We start from the raw sequence: 23,981 nt of genomic DNA, 5'->3' as shown, positions 1-23,981 counted from the left end.
CACTATCGGTCAACTGCTATCGGTCCTAACCGATAATATAACAAAAGTTGACTGATAGTGTATCACTAACCAATCATGTAACAATAATAAAGTAGTAAATGTTACTATACTATCAGTCAACGTGTGTTATATTAGCAGTTATAGGACCGATAATGTCTTCCAGGGACCTATACAATAAGTGTACTCAGTTTGGTGCAATCTCACCTAAAATTGGCTCTAGCCACCGGATTATTGAAAATGGACGATATTCTTTCTGCCTGAGGATATACATTGTAAATTCATTTTTGCCTGTATATGAGGATATTTATTCACATTGACCTGTGTATAGCTCGGCCTCTAAAAGGTCTCCAGAAGAGACTGAATATCATCATACACAGACATCAAGACAGCTGCTTCGACAGTCAAGAGATTCTGAAAATGTTTCAGTTGGAACGCACCGTGCGTGACGCATCTTCCTTCTTATACATCTAAACTAATTGGCTTGCATGGTTCTCTACTATGCCAGCGTTTGCGCGTGTCATTATTTAAATCAGTTGACCCGCGTCACGGGGCAAGACACGCAGGACAATTTCAGACCCTGCATCTATTACAGTTGGACTTTATGATTTTTTGTTCGGTTTAATGTCCCTGCAACTCTTCGCACGTTTTGCTTGTTGATTTTTTGTGAGGTTGTTCTGAACTTTTTGAGCAGGTTGTTCTGGACAGCGCACGGTTTTAGCGGCACAAGTTCCATTTTCTCTGCGTCGGTCGACGGCGAATCGCTGACAGAGCATATCAGGGTTGACTACAATCACTACGTGTTTAGTGACCTGACCATATTCAAGGTAAAGGCACATAAGATACCCCCACAAAAAAAGGGTTTTGTAGTTTTGAAATCAAGTACATGTTCTTATAAGGACAGAACAGGAACAAGTAGACCGAGTCACGTTGCACTACCACCCTTTAGTGCATTCGTTCTACATGCTTGTCAGAACAAAGTGTGAAACTGTCATATCCAGTGTTTAGTATGTTTAGTCTTTTCACACCAAATATTTGCCAGGTATTATTAACAATTGTTTATTGCTGTGATGTGGGATATGACGTTTTGAACACCCGAAGGAATGAGCCCCGTGGGTGTTAAAAACGTCATATCCCACATCACAGCAGTCAACAATTGTTTGTCTTGGATTCATTGGATTTTGATGTTAAATCACGAAAACAAACAGCAGTAAACACAACAATCATAACAATCAAGCGTCAACTCACGTGCATGTCGCGTGCTCGAAACAGATGATCGTCTGCTAGTTCACTGATCCCACTCATTTGTGAAAACATGGTGAAAGTAGCGTGGGTACCAACGATACAAACGTTTCACACCGTGCACGTACCGTACGACAAAGTCATAGCACACTCCCTGTGGACAGGGAGTGTGCCGTGACTTTTTATAATCTTAACTAGGCCAATAAAAATTCAGTATTCAAGACAGAGGTATAACAACAAATATTAAAGTTGCATTCCCTTTTTTAATTTCAAGTTTCATTGCGGGGAAAAAATAGATTGCTGCTCCAAATTTCTATTCAAAAAGGTATTCACTTTTGCATGAGACATCGCACCAAAACATCGGCCCACGTTTAGTTATTGAATTATTACATTTCAAATTTCGGATTACTTGCGGCCCTACAATAACTTCGTTCTCGCAGGGTAGGCCAGTTGCCATCAGGAAATCATCATCTGTAGTGTACGAACCGAGAGCCAGTCTGCCCGCAAAGTGGAATCTGCATGTACCCAAAATATTGCTTTTTATATAGATTTCTTTTTCTTTTTTCAAAGGGTTGCAGACGCCAAATGGTAGAAAGGGGAAAAAGAAGGATTGTTTTGGTTGGAATAAAACATACATTGTTGAATATTAATTTTTAGGAAAATAACTTTCACTTTTAACATGTGTAACTGTTGACGATCCCGAACCGTACCACACTAAAACTGTATGTTGAGTTAACTTGCCATTAGCACAGTGAAAGTTGGGTATTTTTTGTGAGAGATCTTGACAACTGCTGAAATTCGTTTCCTCTGTTTAGGGATATCTCTTTGTAACCGACTCCACCAATCAGATCCATTGCTACCAGAAGAGTGCCGGGGTCTATTCACACTATTTCAGCTTTAATCTCGGAGTGCGCAGGCCGTTCGGCATTACCACTTACGCCGACAACAACTACGTCTTGGAATCCTGTCAGTAAATTTCTTTATCTGTTTCACCCAATGGATTGTATTGCATATACGTTACCCTCACAAATGACTTTTCGTTATAATGATGTGAACAGGCATGCGCAATTCAACCAAAGAGTCCGTATTTCATAATAGAGTCTAACTTCCACACCGCACCGGTGGCCTAATTAATGGTATAGTACCCCGTGTTTCATTCAACAAATCATAAAGAGATATACATTGGGGGAGGCTTAAACAAGCCACATACATTTCCAGCTTTGAAATTCGTGGTCAAATTCTATCGTAATATAATTGTGCTATAAAGGCTTACAGTTGAATTATCCCTCCCTCGGTGTTAACATTTCACAAACATAAATACAATCGAGAATTTTGCATTGTAGATCACCATCATTTAAACAAGTGCCAATACAAAACGCTCGCTACCAAATATTCAATTCCTTTTTTTACAGAGTACAATTTTACAAAAGGATGTTGACTTTTTCCATGTTGTATACTGCGAGTAATGGAGGTTTTGCGACACAAATGGCGGCCATTTTGTATAGCAATAAGTGGGTCACAATGACTATACCAAGCCCATTTCCTAAATTATTGGCCTTCCTGACATTTAAGAAACTCGGTTGATTTATTGTTTACATGCTTAAAGTGGAGTTGTTTTTCCTATTTTCAGCTGGGTGTGACATAAATCCGTGCGAGTACCTGTGCGTCGGTGGAGGGGGAAACAGGCACACTTGCTTATGTCAGCCAGGGTACCATGCTATTCCAGATGGGACGTGTCTCCGTGGTAGGTTGTATTTTCATTTACACGCGCTATTGTACTCATCAGAGTCTGCGTGCAAAAGAAAATGCACACGACCGAATTTTCGAAAATGCCATCAGGACACGCTCGAAAACGCCGCAATCAGGGTGGTTTTTTTTTCAATTTATTTGGATAAACGCACTTAGAGTCAAGCATTACACATGCGTGAGTTGTCAACGGAACTTTGGTTCCGTCATTTAACTTCATTAAAAAAAAAAATTCATAGAACCATTAAGGGGAATCATTAGAGACGGTGGGATCGATTTCGTTGATACAGGAGGCGACGAAGCTCATGTAGGCCTATGAAATTAAGAGTAGACAAAGAAGAATTCAAAATTCAGAGAAGGACGAAAACCCAAATTTGGGTTTAAAAGAGCCTTTATACCGTTTCTCACGTTAAACACATTACATTGTAACACATTAAGCACTAACTCGCCCAACTTTTGTCGAGAATTATTCCACACGTGAAAACATTTCCCCTATTTACGTGATGGGATTATTTTCGCTAGATGAAAAAAATACTTTGCTATACATGCATGTATTCCTATACAGCCTTTGTTTATAATCATATTTTTTGTTACGTTTTCATGGTTTTATTGTGTGTATTTCTTATGAATGTTTGAAGGTTTGAAATGGAGTTAAATACGATAAACTGATTTTGAAATTGTTGTTGACAAGAAACGATCCAATGTTGATGTTGACTTACGGAAAAATACTTTTGCATCATTATCCTATAGACTCGGATGTACTGATACCGCCACCGAAGTTATTTGTCGTTGCCGGAGACAGCATCTGCATGTACCCGGACAACCTCCCGGACGTGCCCCTAGCGAGCCCCGGGGCAAGCCCCGGTCAGTGCATCCTGCGCCACCTGCCCGAGGCAGCGTCCCTGGCGGTGGACGTCCGCGAGGGAAGGCTGTTCTACGGCACGCTGGGCGAGGACGGCACGGTGTACAGCGTGAGGCTGCGAAGCAACGAGAACGCCGTGGCCGTTGCGGGAGGGACGGGCCGGGTCCGAGGTAAGCGATACATCAGAACTTTAACATGTAGAGTGGTTGTCCATGGTGTTAAAAAAAAAATCGTATTTGAAAATAAATATCAGTTGGTTTATCATGCCAAATATAGTAATGCCTCAATCTCTTCGACATAATAGTTAAATAAAAGTGTAAAAAACTAAAGTATAAAGAGGTAGAGCTGCACACGGGCTGATGTTGTGTCTCGGGGGGGGGGATACAAAAAATGATAATAATAATCGCAGCACTACGTTGATCCATACACTATACAGGCATTGCCGTTGATTGGTTGTCTAAGCTCCTGTACTGGACCGATTCTCTCTTGAACCACATCACCGTAGCGAGTTACGATGGCCGACACAGAAAGATTCTCCTGCGTGACGATATGGACCAACCGGGAGGCATTGCCGTCGACCCAAACGAGAGGTAAAGAGAGCCCTATACGAAATGCGAAGATTATTCATCTTACTTAAAACATCAGGTCTACCTAAAATATACTTAAACTTTCGAAGTGGCAGTGCGCATGCTCAGAAATGCGTTTGTTCGTTGTTTTATAGATTGGCAATTCCATGGTATCTTTCGTTACATTTTTATTATAGGCACTTTGAGACGCACAAAAGAGTCCCACAACTTCATGCATTGGTTTCAACAGTCAGACTTGTTTATCTGTACACTGTAACTTAGTCTGTTTGAACATAATGAATACAAAGTGGAAAGCTTATTGTTTTGTTCGGGGGGGGGGATGGCAACCGTTTAAACTTTGCACTTTCGTTACACAAAATAGACATGCATTCTATTCTGGAGGTCTTGATTCAAAAGTCTCCTCATGTACTGGACATGTTTTGATAAAAGTAATATACATTTTGTATACCATTTAACTATTTAACTACTAAACTTTTCATTGCAAGAGTGTTACAGGAAATCTCATTTCCCATTCTGGCCGTGCACATACCATAAATTACTTTGGTACAAGTTTCACTATTTTCAAAATATACTAATAATCAATCACACAAAATTCTGATGGCAGAGAATTTGAACTTTTTTCTCTGAATTTAAAGCAAAACTAAAAACAAACCACTCACGTTTTGCATGTTAAAACAACGATTGCCAAAAATCCATGATTTTAGCCCACCCCCCCCCAAAAAAAAACCCAGGTTTTCTTTTTTTTACAACAAAACTAATTATTTTAGTTACTTTCCATCCCACTGGCATACCACATGAAAGATTTAGTTGTCCCCTTTAATTTAAAGCCACAGTTGTTGTTTTAATGCTTGTTGCTATTCTTTTTGTTCTGATTTTGTTTTGTTTTGTTTCTTTTTTTTCCTTTTCCTTTTTGCTTTTCCGCTTAAAAAGGGAAAAGCTTTGTTTTTGGTCTGATTTTGTTGTTTCTTCATTTATTGCCTTTTGTTCTAACCGTATAGCTATATTCAATTAGCTCTATGGTTCTAACCCAAATCCCATAGACTTTGTACACGTTTTATTCACCATGGCATTTTGGACTCGTATTCTAATGAACCCGAACCTATGTGAAGAAGAGCGACGGCTTAATTACGTCATTATGGGTCACGTGACGTCATCTTGAATCTGCAAACTTTAAGACCCTATATCTAAAGAACTGCAGTTCCGATTGGGTTGAAACTCGGTATGTAGGTAGACCGGGATGTGTTGAAGTGATGTCATTATGACGTCATCGTGTGATTTTTATATCGATTTTTGAAGTTCTGAAGCTTATCACCTGCCTTTCGAACCCAACATGCTAAATTAAAAATTATTTTTTTGTGTTGGGTTTGTTAGGTAATAAGTATATGCACACCATTTTTTTACCTAAGTGTGTGACGTCACGATGACGTCATTACAAATGCGGTTTTTTTTTCAAAATACTTAAAGGATAAGTCTGATTGACTTGAATCTTGGTGGGTAGGTAGATACTGTAAATAGTATGCAAAATCTGAAGTGACTTCATGATGACGTCCTCACCTAATATTTTGCATTAATTTATAAACTTTTTACATTTTCTTATATATATAGTCGTGTTCCCTAACGTGGCGCACTTCGAAGCTTACCCAAATTTCCTCGTGTAGTGTTGCCAAACCTCTTTGTTGACAAACCTCAAATTCATGCAGTGAAATACTGGTACTTTTACCTTATTAATGCTTGCTGTTTAACCTCTGTGAACAATTTCGGTTTCATAAAATTTAAGCTAAAATTTTATTTAAAATTAAAAAACGGTGGCGTCCGGAAATTGGGCACAATTTGGCGGAGTGTTCCCTAACGTGGCGCACTAAAATAAATCTCGGAAAATTCCAAATTCACATTTAAGAATTTCTGAAAACTTGATAAATTCTGATAAATCATTATAATCTCTACTTACATACCCAGCCAGATGTTTGTCACAAAATTATTTTCTTATTTTTCGGGGCATTTTCAAAGGGTTCACTTTGCACTTGAAAATAAAATCGGAAAATCACGCCAAAATAAGTTTTTCTTTTAACTTTGTAGCGGGTAAATAAATTCGCGATTTATGAACGGGAGTGTTTATAACTTGATGAAATTTCACTTTCTGTGAAATTTCAGTGAAAACTTTTGCTCTAGCTAGGCGCTACATGCGAAAAATCAAAGTGCGCCACGTTAGGGGCCGCGCCACGTTAGGGTACATCAACAATACACACATTTGATACACACATTTGACAAAGTATTTCTTAAAGTATTTTTTTACAAGTAGGCATATTATTTTAAACTGCGGGAAAACCTGTGTTCTGTTCATCGAACAGACGTAGTTCTAGTTGTAGTTGTGATTCTTGTAAATGTTCCATTTTTCAACCATGTTCACTTATTCCTTGGATTTTCCCACATGCACAGGCAACTTAATACAGAAGCTGCTACAGTTTGCCAATCAGGACATAAAGTTAATTTGTTATCATTATGTTAATCTGTGTCCATATTAAAGTGTATCAGTAAAAAGAAATGCATTCATTCAATAGGAATAACCGCTGCCGCCCCCATCACAGGGCACGGCTTCCCTGACGTTATTGCGTCATTCTACTGTTTTATCTGGTGCACGCCCGATTACATATTTGCAAAGAGCCGTTAGGTCAGTGAGCCAGATTAGGTTTGTGTTTGTATTATTACGTATGAGTGTGCAGTTTAATCATCTTTTATTTGTTTGAGTTCTCGATGGGGCAGACAAAAATTTGAGAGCGATCCAGGACCTGTTAGTCAGGTTGGCGTAGCGGTGGTTGCCTCGCCTTCCACCGCTGTGACCTGGTTCGATTCCCGCTGGGCCTATGTGGAGTGGGTGTTCAGTCCCTGCCTGGTGATTCCGTCAGTTTTCCTCAGAATATTCTTCTGGGGTTTTGCTCCCACATCTAAAACTGTAATTTCTTCACATTGTCTTCCCTTTACTGGGCCCCACGGGAGACCAGTGGATTACATTGAATGGGCTACCAAGTTAAAATACGAAACAAGAAAAAAAACTAGGGAACAGAGACTCCCGAAATGATTGTGATCATCATAATTATTCACACAGTAATTCCGACAATGATTATGGCAAGCAAAATTATCTGTAAAATTATGGCCTGAAATTATGGGTAGTTACATTCGTAGGATGAAATGCTATTGCATAAATAAAACTGTACCTTTATAGTTGTACACGGGCAGCGTTTAGAGAGAAAAAAATTACAAGAAAACAATAGACTTAAGGAGTTAAGATGGAGTAAAAGAGCAATGCTTCGTATAGCAGTAAAGAGAAAACACGAGAAACTGTGTACTCGTAATTTAGATATTCACGAGGTGCCTACGCGCCGAGTGAATGCGTAAATTAAGAATCCACGCTTGTGAGTGTATTGTCTGACCTAACCATTAGGCCTAGTATGACTTCACACTATTAATAAAACTGTGGGTTCGTATATATGGTTCGTATCTAGGAATCTTTCGTACTGGACAAAACGCGTGGATTCGGATCTACATGTACGTCCGGATCTTTAGTTAAGTGTGGATTCGGAACTACGAATCCGCACTTTGTTCAGAACACTTCAAACAATTTACAGCATGATTGACTACGGAAAAGTTACCACCATATGGGTTAAATTGTATTCTTTTGAACACAACATTCACAACACAATTTAAATCATTTTTCCATCATTCAATTGTTTCCCCTTTTCGCGAAATGCACATGACACAAGATAAAGTTAATACATTGACCACTGAACATTTAGAATCTTGTGAATTGCGTTATTATTTTATTATTACATTATTATTCGTGTTTTTAACACAACATTCAAAACGCGCACGTGTACACATTTGTTTTTATTTTTTCACCTTATTGTCAGGTGACGTGCAGAAATATAAACGAGAGGTTTGGTTATAATGATTACTGCGTACTCACGAAAGGAAAGTCCAAATAAGAGGCGTTGGGGAAAACACCGAGAAGAATGCATGTATCCTACTCTGTGATTTTACAGTGATTTTTAATTTAGAATAACCAAAGGGATTGGCAGCTGTACTTTTTTTTAATCATGAAATCATATCCCGATTTGATGTTCAACTAAGCTCATATTGTATACCTGGTTCGTGATTTCGACGTCACATCAGATTCCGGTATGGGTATTCCAAATCGCTGTGTTCACGGTACTAGTCCGAAGATTTGGGACTCTCAATACTCTGTATGAGAGTCCCAAAACGTATGGTATTGAAAACATGCAAAACAAGAAAATAGACTGGCACCTAAAACAACCAGTCCAACACAGCTTCAGTACTGCATCAATCAACCATGCCAAAAGAATTTAAGAAACATGTGGCATGAAGCGGGAACTAGTCTCAATTTACTACACATTTCTCCATAGTCAAGCCACCAGACTACTTACACTGAATGAAGAGGTCAGTCTTTTCAAATAGTTGGACCATGGTTGGACATGTACCAGTCTAGTATTTAGCCCCATTCTGAAGTCACTTGACTTCCCTCTCATGTGCAAAATATTGAAGAAAAATCTCCTTTAAAAATTGAATTGAGATCTGCAAACTTGGTCGGTGAAATACTGAGGACATTTTCTTTGCCCTAGTGGAATTTTTGGAGAAATGTCCCGGCTAAACTGTGAGTAAAGTGGGCCTGATTTAGTTTGGCACGTTTCAGAGCACTTCATAGCCCTGTCTGGTGCTATACTGCTGTTTGACATTCATCAATTCATGTATCCGAAACATCGGAGATATAGGGGCTTAGCATTAAGGTCTTGAAGCCATTTTCCCCTCAAAATATTATAAACGACGTTTCCACTAGATCAGATTCTCCCGATATGAGATCATCACTGCGAAAACTCTGGACGAGTAAAATCAACTAATCGTCTGAATTATCCATGGTCTGAATTATCCATGGCCTAGGATCGCGGAGACACAAAACAGCCCCACCCCCTGACTTCGCCTCTGTTACTTATGAGCTTGATCACGTGGGCTCCTCGCAGACGCCTTTAATGTATAACCACGCTGGCCTTTTCATCTCGACTCAACTCAACAGTCCGTGACAATACTTCTTTTGACGCAATGGTTTAAGCGTGGATAAACTCCGTATGCATTCATTGTTATTAAAATAATATCGGCTGAGACATCCGCAGCGCATATAGTACCATGCACAGTGTATACAGATTACTGGTGTCTGGGGTCAGCATGTTAAGCATGCAGACTCGGTGCTTTTTATTTGGGGGGGGGAATGTCTATGCACCAAACTTCACTGCGAAAATGGCACCTGATATTTTTGATTATTTCTCAATGACAGGTTCATATTCTGGACTTACCTTGGCTCCGGGGCAGTGCAGGTCGAGAGAGCTGGTCTGGACGGGAGCAACCGGCTGGTGATCCTACGTGAAGTGATGGAACCGCGTGGTATCACACTAGATTACGAAACCAAGAAGTGAGCATGCAGTGCCACTCATTGTCTGTGGTCAAATACGGTCCGAGGTCAAATACGGTCCGAAGTCTAATACCGTCGAACCTTAAAGGGGCATTCGACATTATTGTCCCCGAAAAACATGTTGCTGTGGTTAATATTGGTGTGTTGATATTGAAAAGTTGGTGTGATATTCTTGAGTGAATTTTACCGACTCAACATAACCAGAATATGAATGGATGTTGATTACACGTTTTAATAGGTCCTGTACTAGAAATGAAACAGGGCTGGTAAAATAGATTTTGTAATTTTTTTTCTACGCACATATTTCCCCATGAAGAGTATTTAAACCGAGTTAAAGAAGCAAACATTTTTTAACAAAATTGAAATCTCCTCAATAAAGAAAAAAATAGGCCCTAAAAGCAATTCGCCAGGAAAGAATGTTGCATCCTGACGCTACTTTCGAAACAGAAATCGACAATTTGTTGTGCTTATCTTGTACCTCAGAGAGTATACTTTCATGTGAGAACTGTATTGTAGGCGAATGTGTGGCCAACTTAGTGAATTTTTACATGTCACTGCATGTTGAAGCCCTCAACCGCCCCGTGACATGTACAAAATGAATTCACTAAGTTGGCCACACATTCGCCTACAAGTCTCTCTTAAAGACTTTGTCAACATATTCCTTACAGTTCTCACATGAAAGTATACTCTCTGAGGATCAAGATAAGCAAAAAAATATTGTCTTTTTTTTCTGTATCGAAAGTAGCGTCAGGATGCTACATTATTTCCTGATTGTCAAACATCCCATTTTAAAAACCATAGTTTTCTCCCTTTAAAATATTTTGCACGCCTTGGCGTTTTCCAGAAATATGCACAGCCGAAACAAAATTGCAATGGAACATTGTAGAGATACCGGCGTATTCTCCTTCTACATGCTGCGTTCTTTAATGTTTGAACGAAGATTAGGGGCCTCTGCAATGTTTGCACAGAGGAGTGTCGGGTTTATGTAAATTTGATGTAATCTTACTAGTGAGAGACAATGGTCACAACACAAAGCGATTTGCCCAGGGTAGTTCATATGAGATGGTCGGCATTACTTGCGTGTCGGTATTTAAGGGGGGGGGGCAGCAGAGGCGGATCCGGAAATTTTGGTCGGGGATTCATCAGCAAATCAGTGCTGAAATGTAGACTTTTTTTCCCGGACACTTGGCCTCCGTAAAATCACTGGGGGGGGGGGGGGGGGGGGGGGGGGGGGGGGGGGGGGGGCTGTTCAAATCCGACGATCATAAACACTGTGTCATAATAGTGTACAAATACCCCCGTACCCCAGCTGGATCAGTCCGAAGGGTTGTGCAATGTTGGACATAAATACACGTATAATTGTCATTTCTTTTTTTGAGATATCAGCGCGGGGAGGGGGGGGGGGGGGATACTGGAAAGCTTAGTGCCCCTAGTTGATGATACAACCGTATTCATAAATACCTGAGACAGTTTTGTCAATTCCTATTGATCGAGGACCCGTCTCGTGCCCGGTCTTAAACTATCGTTTTATTGGTTGAACGTTCACAATCCTCACGTATCGATATGCGCAAATATACTCATAGTCTAAAATTCACAGCGCACCGCCACAGCTGCATTCTTCGCGACATCGCACAGTACGCGCGACGCGCGCGCCAATCTCCATAAAAAGGAGTTGTTTACAACTTACTCGCGAGCTGGACATTCCATTTTACAGCTAGAGGGTTGTTTTGAAAAACATTAAGTGAAATTGTTGAACAAAATCGTTTAACAAATTTTATTTTTAACTTTTTTTTAATAATGAACATTTATAAGGCACTGGTATCCGCCAAGCAAGACGCTCATGGCGCACACTTTAAGAAAAAAAAATACAAAACAAAAAAATACAAACAATTTTGACTTTCGCACCGTAAAGTATTTTTTTGCCAAAAGGTATATACGAATGGGAATAAATATGTGCTTGGTCAGTATGAAACGCTATTTTTAAGACCGGTTGGAGTCTGGATGCTAATTATCAGCATCCAGACTCCAACTGGTCTTAATTACCATAGCCGAATCAGCATCCAGACTCCAACCGGCCTTAAACAGAGTTTTAAAACCTCCTAAAGCACACATATATCCCGTAATAATGGTCATTGATTTCTGAATTAGTTCATATTATCCGTTGTTTTGGGGGCTATCTTTGTTTGGGACAACCTGTATAAGCAATGTTTTAATTAATTCTCTTTGTTTATGCTGTATTTTTCTTTGTCAGATTGTACCTTGCTGAAAGAGCCACGGGCACGATACTCGCCGTGGATTACACGGGTAGAGGTCGGCGTAAGGTGTTTGAGAAGAGAGATGCCATGTTTACAGGATTGGAGCTCTACAAGGTATGGTATATAGACCAATCTGGGCACGCTATGCACTTCTATCACGGAGGCCCCCTTCAATGGCCAAAAAGCATTGTGCTAGCTATTGTTCAGATAAGCCGTCACGGGGCAATCCCTTTGTACTGTAAGGTGCGCGATGGTTTCTCCATTGAAGGGGGCATCGTGAATGTACAGTGATCGCATGCCTGGACTCTGTGCCTGTATTTCCTGGGTTTCTGTCGTGGCGCCCTCTATTTTTCAGGTTGATGGTTTATAAAAAGAAAGGCAACTTAAATAAAAGTACCCAATAACAGGATCATCCATCTTGTGAAATCATACTCTGCTGTCATTTTCGAGAAAAGAGGAATAACCATCATTTTCTCGTGATGGATATTTGACCAAACTATCGCACTTTCCGAACGGAAACCTATGCTTTGCGTCGAGAAAAATGAAGATGCATTTTCACAATTTTCTCAAAAAGCGTGATGTCTATACTGAGCTGAAATTTCGAAAAAAAAATTTAATATCCTGCTTGACATTATTGTTGTTCCTTGAATCGGAACAGACACATTTTGTGCCTTTTTTTTTTAAGATAAAAAAAGGTGGGGCCACTTTTTTTCAGACAAAAGTGGCTCCAGCATTTTTGTTACTCCCCGATCGCAATTTGGAAACATGCACCATTGTACAGCACCTGCTCCTACAAAATGAGTACCGACATTTTAAGTATGAGACCTAGAGCCAAGTACGTGCTTGTACATGTTGTAATACTAAACCGAAGAAATGAAGCACAAATGAAACAAAAGGGCAAGATACACTTGTTAAGGTAAAACAAAAACAAATTACAGGTTGTAGATTTTCAAACTGCGTTTTTGTAAAGTATGTAAAGTTACTTCGGAAATCATGACACTAAATATTTCAATAACTTTTATAAAACAATATTGAGAAAAACTATCAAATGATCATTTTCCGTTCATTCCAAACTGCAGGACTATCTGTTTTGGACGGAATGGAGTCCCACCAACGAGCTGCATGCCGTAAACCGATTGACGGGAAAACACGTTCGCCAGCTCCCCCTGGACGGCGTCACAGAGTCCGCCTACGGCGTCGCCATGTACGCCGAAAGTAGACAACCGCACGGACAAAGTCAGTCATATTTCATGTATTTGTTTTTTTCACTTGAACTGTCTTGTCTCTCAAGAATCAAAATTCACTCTTTGTCCGACTGAACCTGGAGAGAAGACTTTTTGAGTGATTTATTCAACAATTAGATTGAGTATATAGGCCTACATAAATTGAAACAGAGTGGTACAGTACGTATTATAAGGCTGAGACAGTGTGTTTTAGTATCTTTCCTTCAGTTAATCGAGTAGGATTTCTGAAGAGTACGATATACTTTTACACAAGTTTTATGCTATTTTCCAAGCATCTGAAAAATGACCAATCACATAGGCCCTACAGAATGTCTTCAAATTGTGATAATGTAAAAGCGAATTTCATGATGGTATAGAGGTTCAATTAGGTTTAGGTACATGGAGTGTTTGGGCTTTTGAAATGTTTATTGGAACATACATAATTGTGTATACCTCAGGAATGCCGACTTCGCGGTGACCGTTGTTGAACTCCGCTCTGCCCGTGTGTGTATCTCATAACGGGTTTAACCACCGTTTATGACCCCAAGGTTGGGAGTGGTCATGGCCTAGCGGTTAAGAACACCGGACTCATGCTCTGGTGTTTCAGAGGCAACAGTGGCGTGGGTTCGAGCCCGCCGGGTGGACACATGTGCCCTTGAGCAAGGCACTTAACCATTATTGCTCCGTCCTTCGGATGGGACGTAAAGCCGTAGGTCCCGTGTGTTGTGTAATCCAATGCACGTAAAAGAACCCAGTGACACTTATCGCTAAGAGAAGGGGTTTCCCCCTGTGTTTCTGGTCTCCTGTAAAAACTCCCAGGCGGAGTATTTAGGAGATAAACCAACCAAGAGAACCGAGTGGTCCTCTTCCAGTGAAGCTGAAATTCACTTAAATGGTTTTTGTACATAGGCAATGGTAATTATCCCCACAACATATGGTACAGTTTTGGGACCAACATCTCTAGAAAACAGTTATTCTCAATGTATTGCATTCATTCCTTTAGGTTCCTGTTCAAACAGCAGTCATGGATGCCAGCAGTTTTGTCTCCCCGCCCCACTGCCGTCTGACTTCGTGTGCGCCTGCGCCGTCGGCTACACCTTGAGTCAGGATGGAGCCTCCTGTACTTCTGGTATTGCTTGAATAATACGACCGAAACGGGCATTGTGGATATTTGGCGTAACTCGTCATTGATAAAGAACCGAAGCCATAGTCTTGAAATACCCGATTGGGATGTAGGCCTATACGGCCCAGCACTTAGTCTGGCGAAATAAGTTAATCATCATTTTACAAAGAGGTTCCACTGTATCATATTGAGCTCATTTTGCTCAATAATAGGCGGACCCTGGCGAAAATCCTTGCGAGATGTAGCTGAAAAAAAGGGAGGGAATCAGTTTACCTTCAATACATTCGAGTATCTCGGTTTTAATGACATTTTGGAGCATGTTCCCCACATTTCATTCTCTTAGATAAATAGAATGCCAACAAATATATATATGCCGTACAGGGTAATATAGGTTTTCTCGGTCAATTTCGGCAAATGAGCAGCCAATTTAACCACTACGCTATTCTATTTCGCGCGAAATCAAATGCTACTGAAAAGGGTCATTCGATTTCGTTTTATGACCAGTCAAATGTACTGTTGCGTCATTCGATTTAACAAAATAATCATGCAATTTAACAATTCAACAAAGCAGCATTCAAATTCGCAGGAGCTTTTTGAGGCGTGTGTTTAGTCATTCAAATTCATTTTTGGGCAGTCATTTCTGGAATTTGTGCAATCTAAAAAACGCTTTGTTAAATTTTTGTTTCCTTAAGAATGTTGAAGGCATAAATATGGTTCACTTTTTGGCACTTGAGTCACTTTGCCGATGTACTTCGAAGACGAGCTTTCGCTACAGTTTTACACGCATATTTCTAGAAATGGCAGCTCGTGGTCGCTACGCTAGAGTGGCCCAGGTAGATCGAGAAAGGTTGATTGAGGCCTTCGAGGGAAACGAGCAAGACTACCTTGAGCTTGCGGTCAATTTGAACATCAACAAGTCCACAGCCAGATCAATTGTTGCAACATATTTGAGGACTGGAAGGCGAGAGACGCTGGCAAGAGGAGGAGCAACCCACAGCAAGATGGATGATGACATGCGAAACCATCTGCAAGGCATCCTTGACGCTAATCCCGTCTTGACACTTCAACAAATGAAGGCTAGTTTGAGTGAGCATCTGCCAGAGAAGCCCCAGGTTTCTACTGCCACCATAGCCAGGGCCTTGGATGGAATGATGATAACACTGAAACTAGTGGAGGACGTCCCTGATGCAAGAAATTCCCCTAAAGTTCTTGATCAACGCGTCCAGTATGGTGAGTGGTTCCTGCAGCATGGTGTTCTGGCGCATCTAGTCTTCATTGACGAGACAGGTTATAACGTCTGGACTCGACGCTCCCAGGGTAGAGCTCCACGAGGGATCGCTGCAAGACGAGTCGTCGACAGACAATGAGGGAGAAATTGCAATGTCACCTTCGCTGTTTCTAGTGAAGTAGGCTTGGTGCACCACCGAATCGCATTCGAAACTGTGACGCGAGAGAGATTCGAGGAGTTTCTTGCGGACACAATTCAAGAGTGTGATGCAGTTTTCCCAGACGACGAACCCATTTACCTCATATACGACAATGCGAGGCCTCACGTGCGAGCCCAACTCCCTGAAGGTGCCAACCCAATGATCCAGCTGAAGCGCCTCCCTCCCTACTCCCCATTCCTGAACAGCACGGGGATGGCACACTCTGCATTCAAGGCTGCAGTTAAACGCATCCTTGGGTTACCTGAGTGGCAACAACGTGTCGGAGACAGACAGGCTGCCCAGCAAGCAGGAATGAACATGCAGCAGTGGAGGTGCGATCTCCTTCAACAAGCAGCCATCCAGAGCGTTGATGTCATCACCCAAGTGAAGTGCATGCAGTGGTACAACCATACCCAAACATATATGCCAAGATGTCTGGCACGCCAACAGATTGATGGTTGAGGAAGAAACAACATAAACAATAAAAAAAACCAGGAAAAACATAAAGAAACACCCCATTCAAACGCAATACAAAATTAGGTCTTGGTCAGTTAACCAATAAAGATCCCCCCCCCCAAAAAAAAAAGAATGAAGAAGAAAACAAAGAAGAAGAAAAAACCTCATTGGCCCCATGTCTACTGGAAGCATAAATAAAGAAAACAAGGTTTGCCTGAATTAAAGTGAAGATACGAAACAGTTGCCTAGTACAGTTTATCTGATTATTCGTATTTCTTTAGTCGTACTTATTTGAATTCTCTTTAAGTGAAATTGATTGCCTCTTTACGAAATTGGAAAAAATTAAATCAGTAAAATCTCCAGTCGAACCAGCTTTGCTAAATTGAATGATGATTGTGTGTCACGAAAAAGGATGACGATATGCTAAATTGAACACAGTGCTAAAGGAATTTGAATGCCTCAAAACGAAATTGAATGGCCGAATTCTGAATTTGAAACGCAGTAACAACTGGAGAGGCAAAATAGCTTCAATTCGAACGCACGAAAATTAAATTGGCTGCTCATTTGCCGAAATTGACCGAGAAAACCTATATTTTTTTCAAAGCATGTTTGACCACACTTTGGGAAGGTGTGCTCCAGTAGCAATACAATATAGCTTCTGCTTAAGGTTTGGAAGTTCACATGGCATTAGCGCGGACTAAAAGAAACAAATTAATTTGCTAAATCTATGTGTGATTAGCATAAGATGGTACGTAAATTCCGTCTTCAATCAGTGGCGTGGTCCTTCAAGTCCTTCAATCAGCGAGTTCGGTATTCTAACTGCGCATGTGCACATCAAGATTTGCCGATTTTTTTTTCGGGATAAAAATTTCATCGTATACGTGCAAAAAACATAGCGGGGTACCAGCAAAATTGAAGAGATCATCGTGTTATGAAGTTTAACATTTTGCATTGGAGAGTGTCTTGTGTGTCAAAACCTTTGTACGAACGAAAGTTCCATCTCTTTTCGATTGCACGAAAAACTGCACAGAATGCAGATTCGGTTAACCATGTCCCCATAGCTTTGTGTGTATCTGCCGCGGTAATCCCGAAAAAAAATCGTTGTATCTGGCTGTGCATCAGACTATTTTTGAATACCGAACTGGCTTATTTTGTATTGCATCCTAACCCCGTTGCCGTTTTCAGATCTAGTGAAGGACAACTTCATTCTTGTGACCGACGCCTACCTCCACGGAATCTACCAAGTTGACCTTTCGACCCCTGACCCCACGCTGCAAGCCCTCTCATTGGTCAACGTGTCCAGCCCGCTGTCGGTGGACTACGATCCGTTACTGGGAATGGTCTACTGGAGTGACGTCACGGAGGGAACCATTAGTAGGACGTTGCTGACTGGTGGTACCCAAGAAGTTATTGTGACCTCTGACCTCGGTGAAGGTAAAAGAGTTAGATCAAGCTTGGTTATTCTCTCAATAAGTTGATGATTTAATTACGGTGACATCCAGTATGAGGGGAAGCTTACAATCACAATTAAGCCAAAAGTACAAAACCTTACAAAGAAGCAGAAAAAAACATTATTTTGAGTTTTCTACAGTGTATGCATTTCACACGCTGAAAGTCTACAATTCATTCAGCAGAAAGGAAGACTTTCAGTACGAAATATGAACATAACTTTCTAGTTTAGTCCTGATGTCTTAAAGTTGACCAGAATATTCAAAAACGTTAGATACTTTCGTTATCCCACAAGGAGCCATCACAGCAAACAGGCCTTGCTTCCAAGCTACAGGAGTCAAGCGTGGGAGCTGTCTCCGAACGATACTAATTGCCAGTGCAAAACTTTGCATGTAATGTGCAATGTATACACATGTATACAATGTATACATTTGTATACATTACACTTGCAAAGCCACTGCCGGTAGACGGGAGTGTCATCGGAAAACGTTTTGTAATTCAGGTGCACGTGTGGGTCAAAATCAAGCTCAAAGGTTACCTGACTGGGAAGTCCCAGATTTCTCACATTATTATCAAAGTTCTAGTCTGTCCACATTGTCGTAAACACTGACAATGTTATTTTCTTCCCACCAGCCCCTTATTCCATAGTCGTGGACTCCAGGCTGCTCTTCTGGACAGACGTCGAATCGAACAGCATCAAAGTGTGTCGTCTAGACGGCGCATACAAGAGGACGCTTGTGAACACGTCTGCGAGTCCTCGTGCTCTTGCAACTTCCCCAAATGATGGGTGGGTCTTAAAAGATCATATTCCCTTTACTTATTTTTTTTATTGTAGAATCTGATTTTGTGTCAAATACTTTACAGTGACATTGTTATGTGTGTTTGCGTGGTCGATAATCAAAACTGTTCTGCTTATTCGAATTATCAATTGGAATGGATTGAGAATGGGGAATGTCTGTATTAAAATCCAGAAATTCCTAGTTTGTGATACACATTAATTTCTCGAACTATCCAGGACACTCCTTAAGTGATAATCTACAGAGGGAGAGGGCGCTGTGTTGGTATCAAGGAGACGAGTGATCGACTGATTTTGCCTTTGCCTACAGCCCTATAAATCCAAGGGCACTGGTCACCGCTAATCGCGTACAAAACATTTAATCACGGAAGCGACAGACTTCGCAAAGCATTATGGGTAGCACACACCCATCATCGCTGTCCGTATTACATTTGTGCGCAGGTGTCATGCGCAACCATAATATAAGTGTGTGAGCGATGTTTTACCTCATCACGTCAATAACCATTGGTTGAGAATAAGGAAGAAATGTTCATCAGTAAACCCAGGCATTTTTCGCTGGTCACAGAAGTCCTATTTGTGCCTGACTGATTGACCGACTGACTTACTGACTGCATCGCTGACTTACTGACTGTCACTCCTGAACTAGCTGGTAAACAAATGCGACTGCACAATAAGCTCTGGCCGTCTTGCATGAAAGTTTTGCATGAAATCTACAGGGGTGTTAAAAGAATCTCATCTTTAAAGCTTTTTTCAGCATTGTTTGGTTTGGATTTCTGTTGCTGTGCTCCAAAGTATAGGAGATTTCCAAAGTTCAGCCGTTTTGCACCTTTTTCAGCTGTTTTCAGCTATTCTTATCAGTGGTCACTCACACCCCTGTCCTTTTAATCTATCAAAATGATCCCTGCCACAGCTCAAAAATGCGCACATATGGAACACCATGCTTTAGATGTTTACCTAGATAGCGATTTGCGATAAAAACCGCGTGACGATAACATCACTGCATATTTTGCCTCCATTTACAAGCTTTTCATACAAATTTTCCCAAATGTTAGAAACAATTTTTGTTGAAGATGTAATTTATTTTGTTTGCTTTTTTTATAAATTAAACATTTGGTAGTTATTTATGTTGTGCGAAACTTCTGGGGCCTTATTTTGGTCAATTTTCCGGGGACAGACCGACTGACCGACCGACCGACCGCCAAGTGACATGTAGAAGGTCCTGCCAGAGCTGTAAAAAAAAGACCGTCCCATTGTGAACACCAGATGCATGCAAAGACTGCCAGTGCATAACCATTCTGATTCCATCAAATACGACATGACATTGTGTGTGCTCTTGCACCAGGAGGTTTAATTTGCTAGGCTGTTGAGGTGATCGTGCCTCTAATGGTTATAAATACCACACAGAATGAAACTAAAAACAAAAACGTTCCCAAAGTCTATATGATTATGCACGGATAATGAAAGCACTGTCTAGCGTTGGTAAGGGCGCTGTCCTTTTATATGTAAATAAGAATGTAAAATATTGATCTTTAAACATAAGTGACGAAAAAATGATTACAATAGCATATTTGTCTCTGGGATATGGTAGTAGAAAAAAATCATGTGCCAAACCTATTTGTCCACGGACGGCTTTATTCCATCCGCTTGACTGAACTTGATTGGAAGACAAATAAACACTACACTAGACCTACACGTGAAGAGCTATACTTCACTACATTATTTTAAAAAAAAAACAGTTCAAATAAGTTAAGTATAAAGTAGGTTAAAATTCCTGTGAAAAGTGGGTTTCCTTCTTTTTGCATCACCCTGTGCATCCTAATTTGATCAAAAATGACGAACCAAAAATAAATTAGACAAAGTAGGCCTACTCAACATTCAAGATATTACATGTTATTAGGTAAATATTCACTAAATCAAGTGGGACAAAAGGTGATGTGATTTCTGACAGAACATCTTCATGCCATCCTGATAAGGTTGTCCCACGATCTCATTTGAGGGACTATTCTAAACAGGGAAAGTCACTTTGGCAGACAGGGAGGATGTGTCATATTGATGCAGAGACCAGCGACCAGACTGCAGTCAGGCACTGTGCGGTGACAGCACGATTTTCCAAAGGTTCTTTAGTCCGAAGGGTAATAAACCATATGCGAGTAACCAATACCCTTTGGGATTTACATTTGAAAAACATCTGGTACACTGACTTGCTCAGAATGCTTGGCACATTTGAACTTTGAATTCTCCAGACCAAAGACACTGTTGACTATCACATGATTCGGGGCAAGCTCTTGCATAGTTACGTAAGAGACGTTCAGCACCAATACATTGTTCACAATGGGAGAGGATGGCACAAAGACACCAGACCATACCGGAGCTGGCGGTTGCTAGCATAAGGCTTGCCCCGAATCACGTGATATAGTAACAGTCTCTTTGGTCGGGAGAATGCAAAGTTAAAACGTGCAAAGCATTGGATTAAGTCAGCGTTCCAGATTTTATTCAAATGTAACTCGCAAATGGCTTATTAGTCCGAAGGCTCTATATTCCGAAGATTCGATAGTCCGAAGGGCCCATTTGTCCGAAAAGAGAATAATTTTAATTAATCCGAAGGTTCAAAAGTCCGAATATACGGTAGGGTTCGATAGTCCGAATTGACAATAAGTTTCGATGGTACAAATGGACAATACAGTTTGTCGGTCTGACGCTTCGGACTATCGGACCTTAGTGTCGATTCGGACTATCGGACCTTAGTCTTTTCGGACCATCGAACCTCATTGTCAATTCGGAAAATTAACCTTCGGATAACTAAACCTTATTTTCGTTTCGGCTATTCAACCTTCCGCTTAATCAACCATATTCTAAATTCGGACTACCGAACCTTCAGATAGTGAACTTTCGGATTATCGAATCTAAGGACTAATGAACTTTCGGACTATTGCATCAAATGTTAACGCACCTTATTTCATTTTCGGACTAACGAACCCCCTCTTATGGGAAATGTGTGTATTCGGACCATCGAGCCTTCGAACTAAAGAGCCTTCGGACTATCGAACCTTCGGACTATCAGGCGGACTCCGTTTATGCTGTATGCAATTCGTAAACCAGACCAAGTCCTGCCACGGTCCTTCTATGGGACACGGATTCAATGAAAGTAGCCACTGAATATGATGGGAAGCTTCATAAGAAGTAGTGGGTATAACTTCGAAGTTCAAGCCTTCCTCGCTTTTATGTCTGTATATCTAGGCTGCTTTTCTGGACCTGGTGGGGTGGAGATGGCGCAGGCATCGGCAAAGCTTCCGTTGACGGGCAGGATGTCGAGGTTTTGCTCTCGATCGAGGAAGGCTTTCTTCACGGACTTGCCGTCGACATCCTAGGTACGCAAATGTTTATTGTTGAGTATGTGGTATAGTGGTAATTATGGCCATTAATCGAAAGTTAACATGCAGCTGCATTTCTGCGTGTCTGCAGTGAAAAAAAATATTGTTCATGTTACAGAAATAATGCACTATAAAAACGGTGGTGTTACAATTACATCGTGCCGAATATTGGCTGATTGGGGGGGTGGAGGTGGGGGATTTTGGGAAGGGGGGCTGCTTTTCTGAAGGGACTTGCAATTGGTTTTCACAGTTCAAAAAGCTTATTTCTGACGTCCGTCAAATTTCTTAGCGGGAAGGGGGGCACAAGGGGAACAGGCCTCGGCCGGGGGAGGGGAGATGGGGGCTGACTATACGCCCATAATTAAAGCCTAAATAGTCCAATAACCAAGGAACATTTTGTAAATGTAACGGCAGCATTTGCATTATAGAGATGTGTACATTATTATGTGTGTTATTAACCAGCATGTACAGAAGAAAGGGATGAGCCAGGTCAGTATATGTATGATAATTTGGTCCGGGAAACCATTTTTTTTGTCAAAGCATTTTCTGAAATTGGCCCATGATGTCATTATACAGGAAGGCGTGTGTACTGGACCGACGCCCGTACCCACACGATTGAGTCCATGGATCTGGACACGGGACGCGACCGGCAGACCCTACCGCTGGGCGTGGGCTCGCGACCCTTCGGCCTGGCCCTGAGCGTCGCCCACGTCTACTGGACCGACCAGGCGTCACGGAAGTTGATGAAGGCAGATATGACAACGGGATCGAACGCAGTGACCGTCGGTACGCTTGACCTGGCCCGGCCCAACGGTCTGCACAGTCGGGCGAGGAGCACGACAAGTGTCGGTGAGTGACGATTTCCGGCAGGTATTAAAGGGAATATACAACATTTTGCTTTTGCTGCAATTTTCAGAAATAAATGGATTTTGAGGATTGGTATGTTATAGCAAATATTGTTAAACTAAATTGTTTCACTTTTTGGGCTTGGGGATGCTGGAAAAACACAGAAAACCAACCATGTTCTTGTAGTCTGGTTCCCTGACCCAACTTAAGATGAAACAGATCAATTTATAGTCTTTGGGGAATCGTAAGGTCAGAGAATCAGTCTAGTAGGCTTGTACTCCTTCACAGGTGTGTAATCAATTACAAAGAAAATGTGGAATAACTAAATATGAAAAAATTAGGAGCAATTTTTGAAAAAAGGACAGTTTTCTCCAACGCTGGTCGGCCGACCAGCGTTGGAAAAGTAAACTTTTTCTTGAAAATGTCAGCAAACCAGGAGCCACGATTTTACAGGATGCTTTAGACTGTTATTCCCTAACAATCCAGTTAGGTATTTCGTGCTAATTTGATCATTTCGTTGTTTGATGTTTGCAAACGTTGTATCTTTCCTTTAATTACCAAATGAGAATACGTTGATATGCATGTTTATGAAAGGCCAATGCCAATTTTATGATGACTGCTCATAATGTAGTCGGGAGCCTTCCAATACATCGACATTCGCATTCGAAAAAAAATTACACTTTGCAAGTAGTCTACTTATCCTCATGGGCGTCGCCATGATTGTTTTCTTGAGGGGGCCAAAGCACAATACTTCCTAAAATCCTTGTACTTTCTTTAGCATAATTTATCATTTTTTTTCGGGGGTGGGCGGGGGACATTTGCCCACCCCATGTCGCGGAAATATAGGTTTATTAAAGACACGAACTGATTTTTGTCCCTTTGAAAACCTCGCAGTTTTCGGTGTGCATTAAGTAATTGTGCGTTTTCATTGAAGCTCTAACTTAGAAATGTGCCTCTGGTTAATAACAAATTTGAATCACGTATACTTCATGTGTTTTCCGTGTTTATGGAAATTCTTAAGACAATTTCGACTGTCATCAACACCAACGTCAGTTTTGTCTTCAATTATTTCATTTTTTTCTTTTAATACCAATTGTTGATTTTTTTCTCAATTATTCATTTTTC

The 23,981-nt window shown here is 41.0% G+C and overlaps 1 protein-coding gene across 1 annotated transcript in view; it reads left to right on the top strand.

Moving 5' to 3' along the window:
• Positions 1-23,981, top strand: part of LOC119737345 (low-density lipoprotein receptor-related protein 4-like) — a 46,003-nt gene that overhangs the window by 16,601 nt on the left and 5,421 nt on the right. Inside the window, exons 6-18 of the mRNA XM_038211636.1 lie at positions 692-824; positions 2,055-2,205; positions 2,870-2,983; positions 3,736-4,017; positions 4,284-4,437; positions 9,776-9,910; positions 12,162-12,279; positions 13,245-13,401; positions 14,392-14,517; positions 17,580-17,828; positions 18,477-18,630; positions 21,877-22,007; positions 22,587-22,859. Of these exons, the coding sequence (XP_038067564.1) occupies positions 692-824; positions 2,055-2,205; positions 2,870-2,983; positions 3,736-4,017; positions 4,284-4,437; positions 9,776-9,910; positions 12,162-12,279; positions 13,245-13,401; positions 14,392-14,517; positions 17,580-17,828; positions 18,477-18,630; positions 21,877-22,007; positions 22,587-22,859 (2,177 nt within the window). The remainder of the gene's footprint in view (positions 1-691; positions 825-2,054; positions 2,206-2,869; positions 2,984-3,735; positions 4,018-4,283; positions 4,438-9,775; positions 9,911-12,161; positions 12,280-13,244; positions 13,402-14,391; positions 14,518-17,579; positions 17,829-18,476; positions 18,631-21,876; positions 22,008-22,586; positions 22,860-23,981) is intronic.

This window comes from Patiria miniata, unplaced genomic scaffold, assembly GCF_015706575.1.
Source record: "Patiria miniata isolate m_02_andy unplaced genomic scaffold, ASM1570657v1 HiC_scaffold_3, whole genome shotgun sequence".
NCBI lineage: Eukaryota > Metazoa > Echinodermata > Asteroidea > Valvatida > Asterinidae > Patiria > Patiria miniata.
This window is presented reverse-complemented; position numbering and strand designations above follow the sequence as displayed.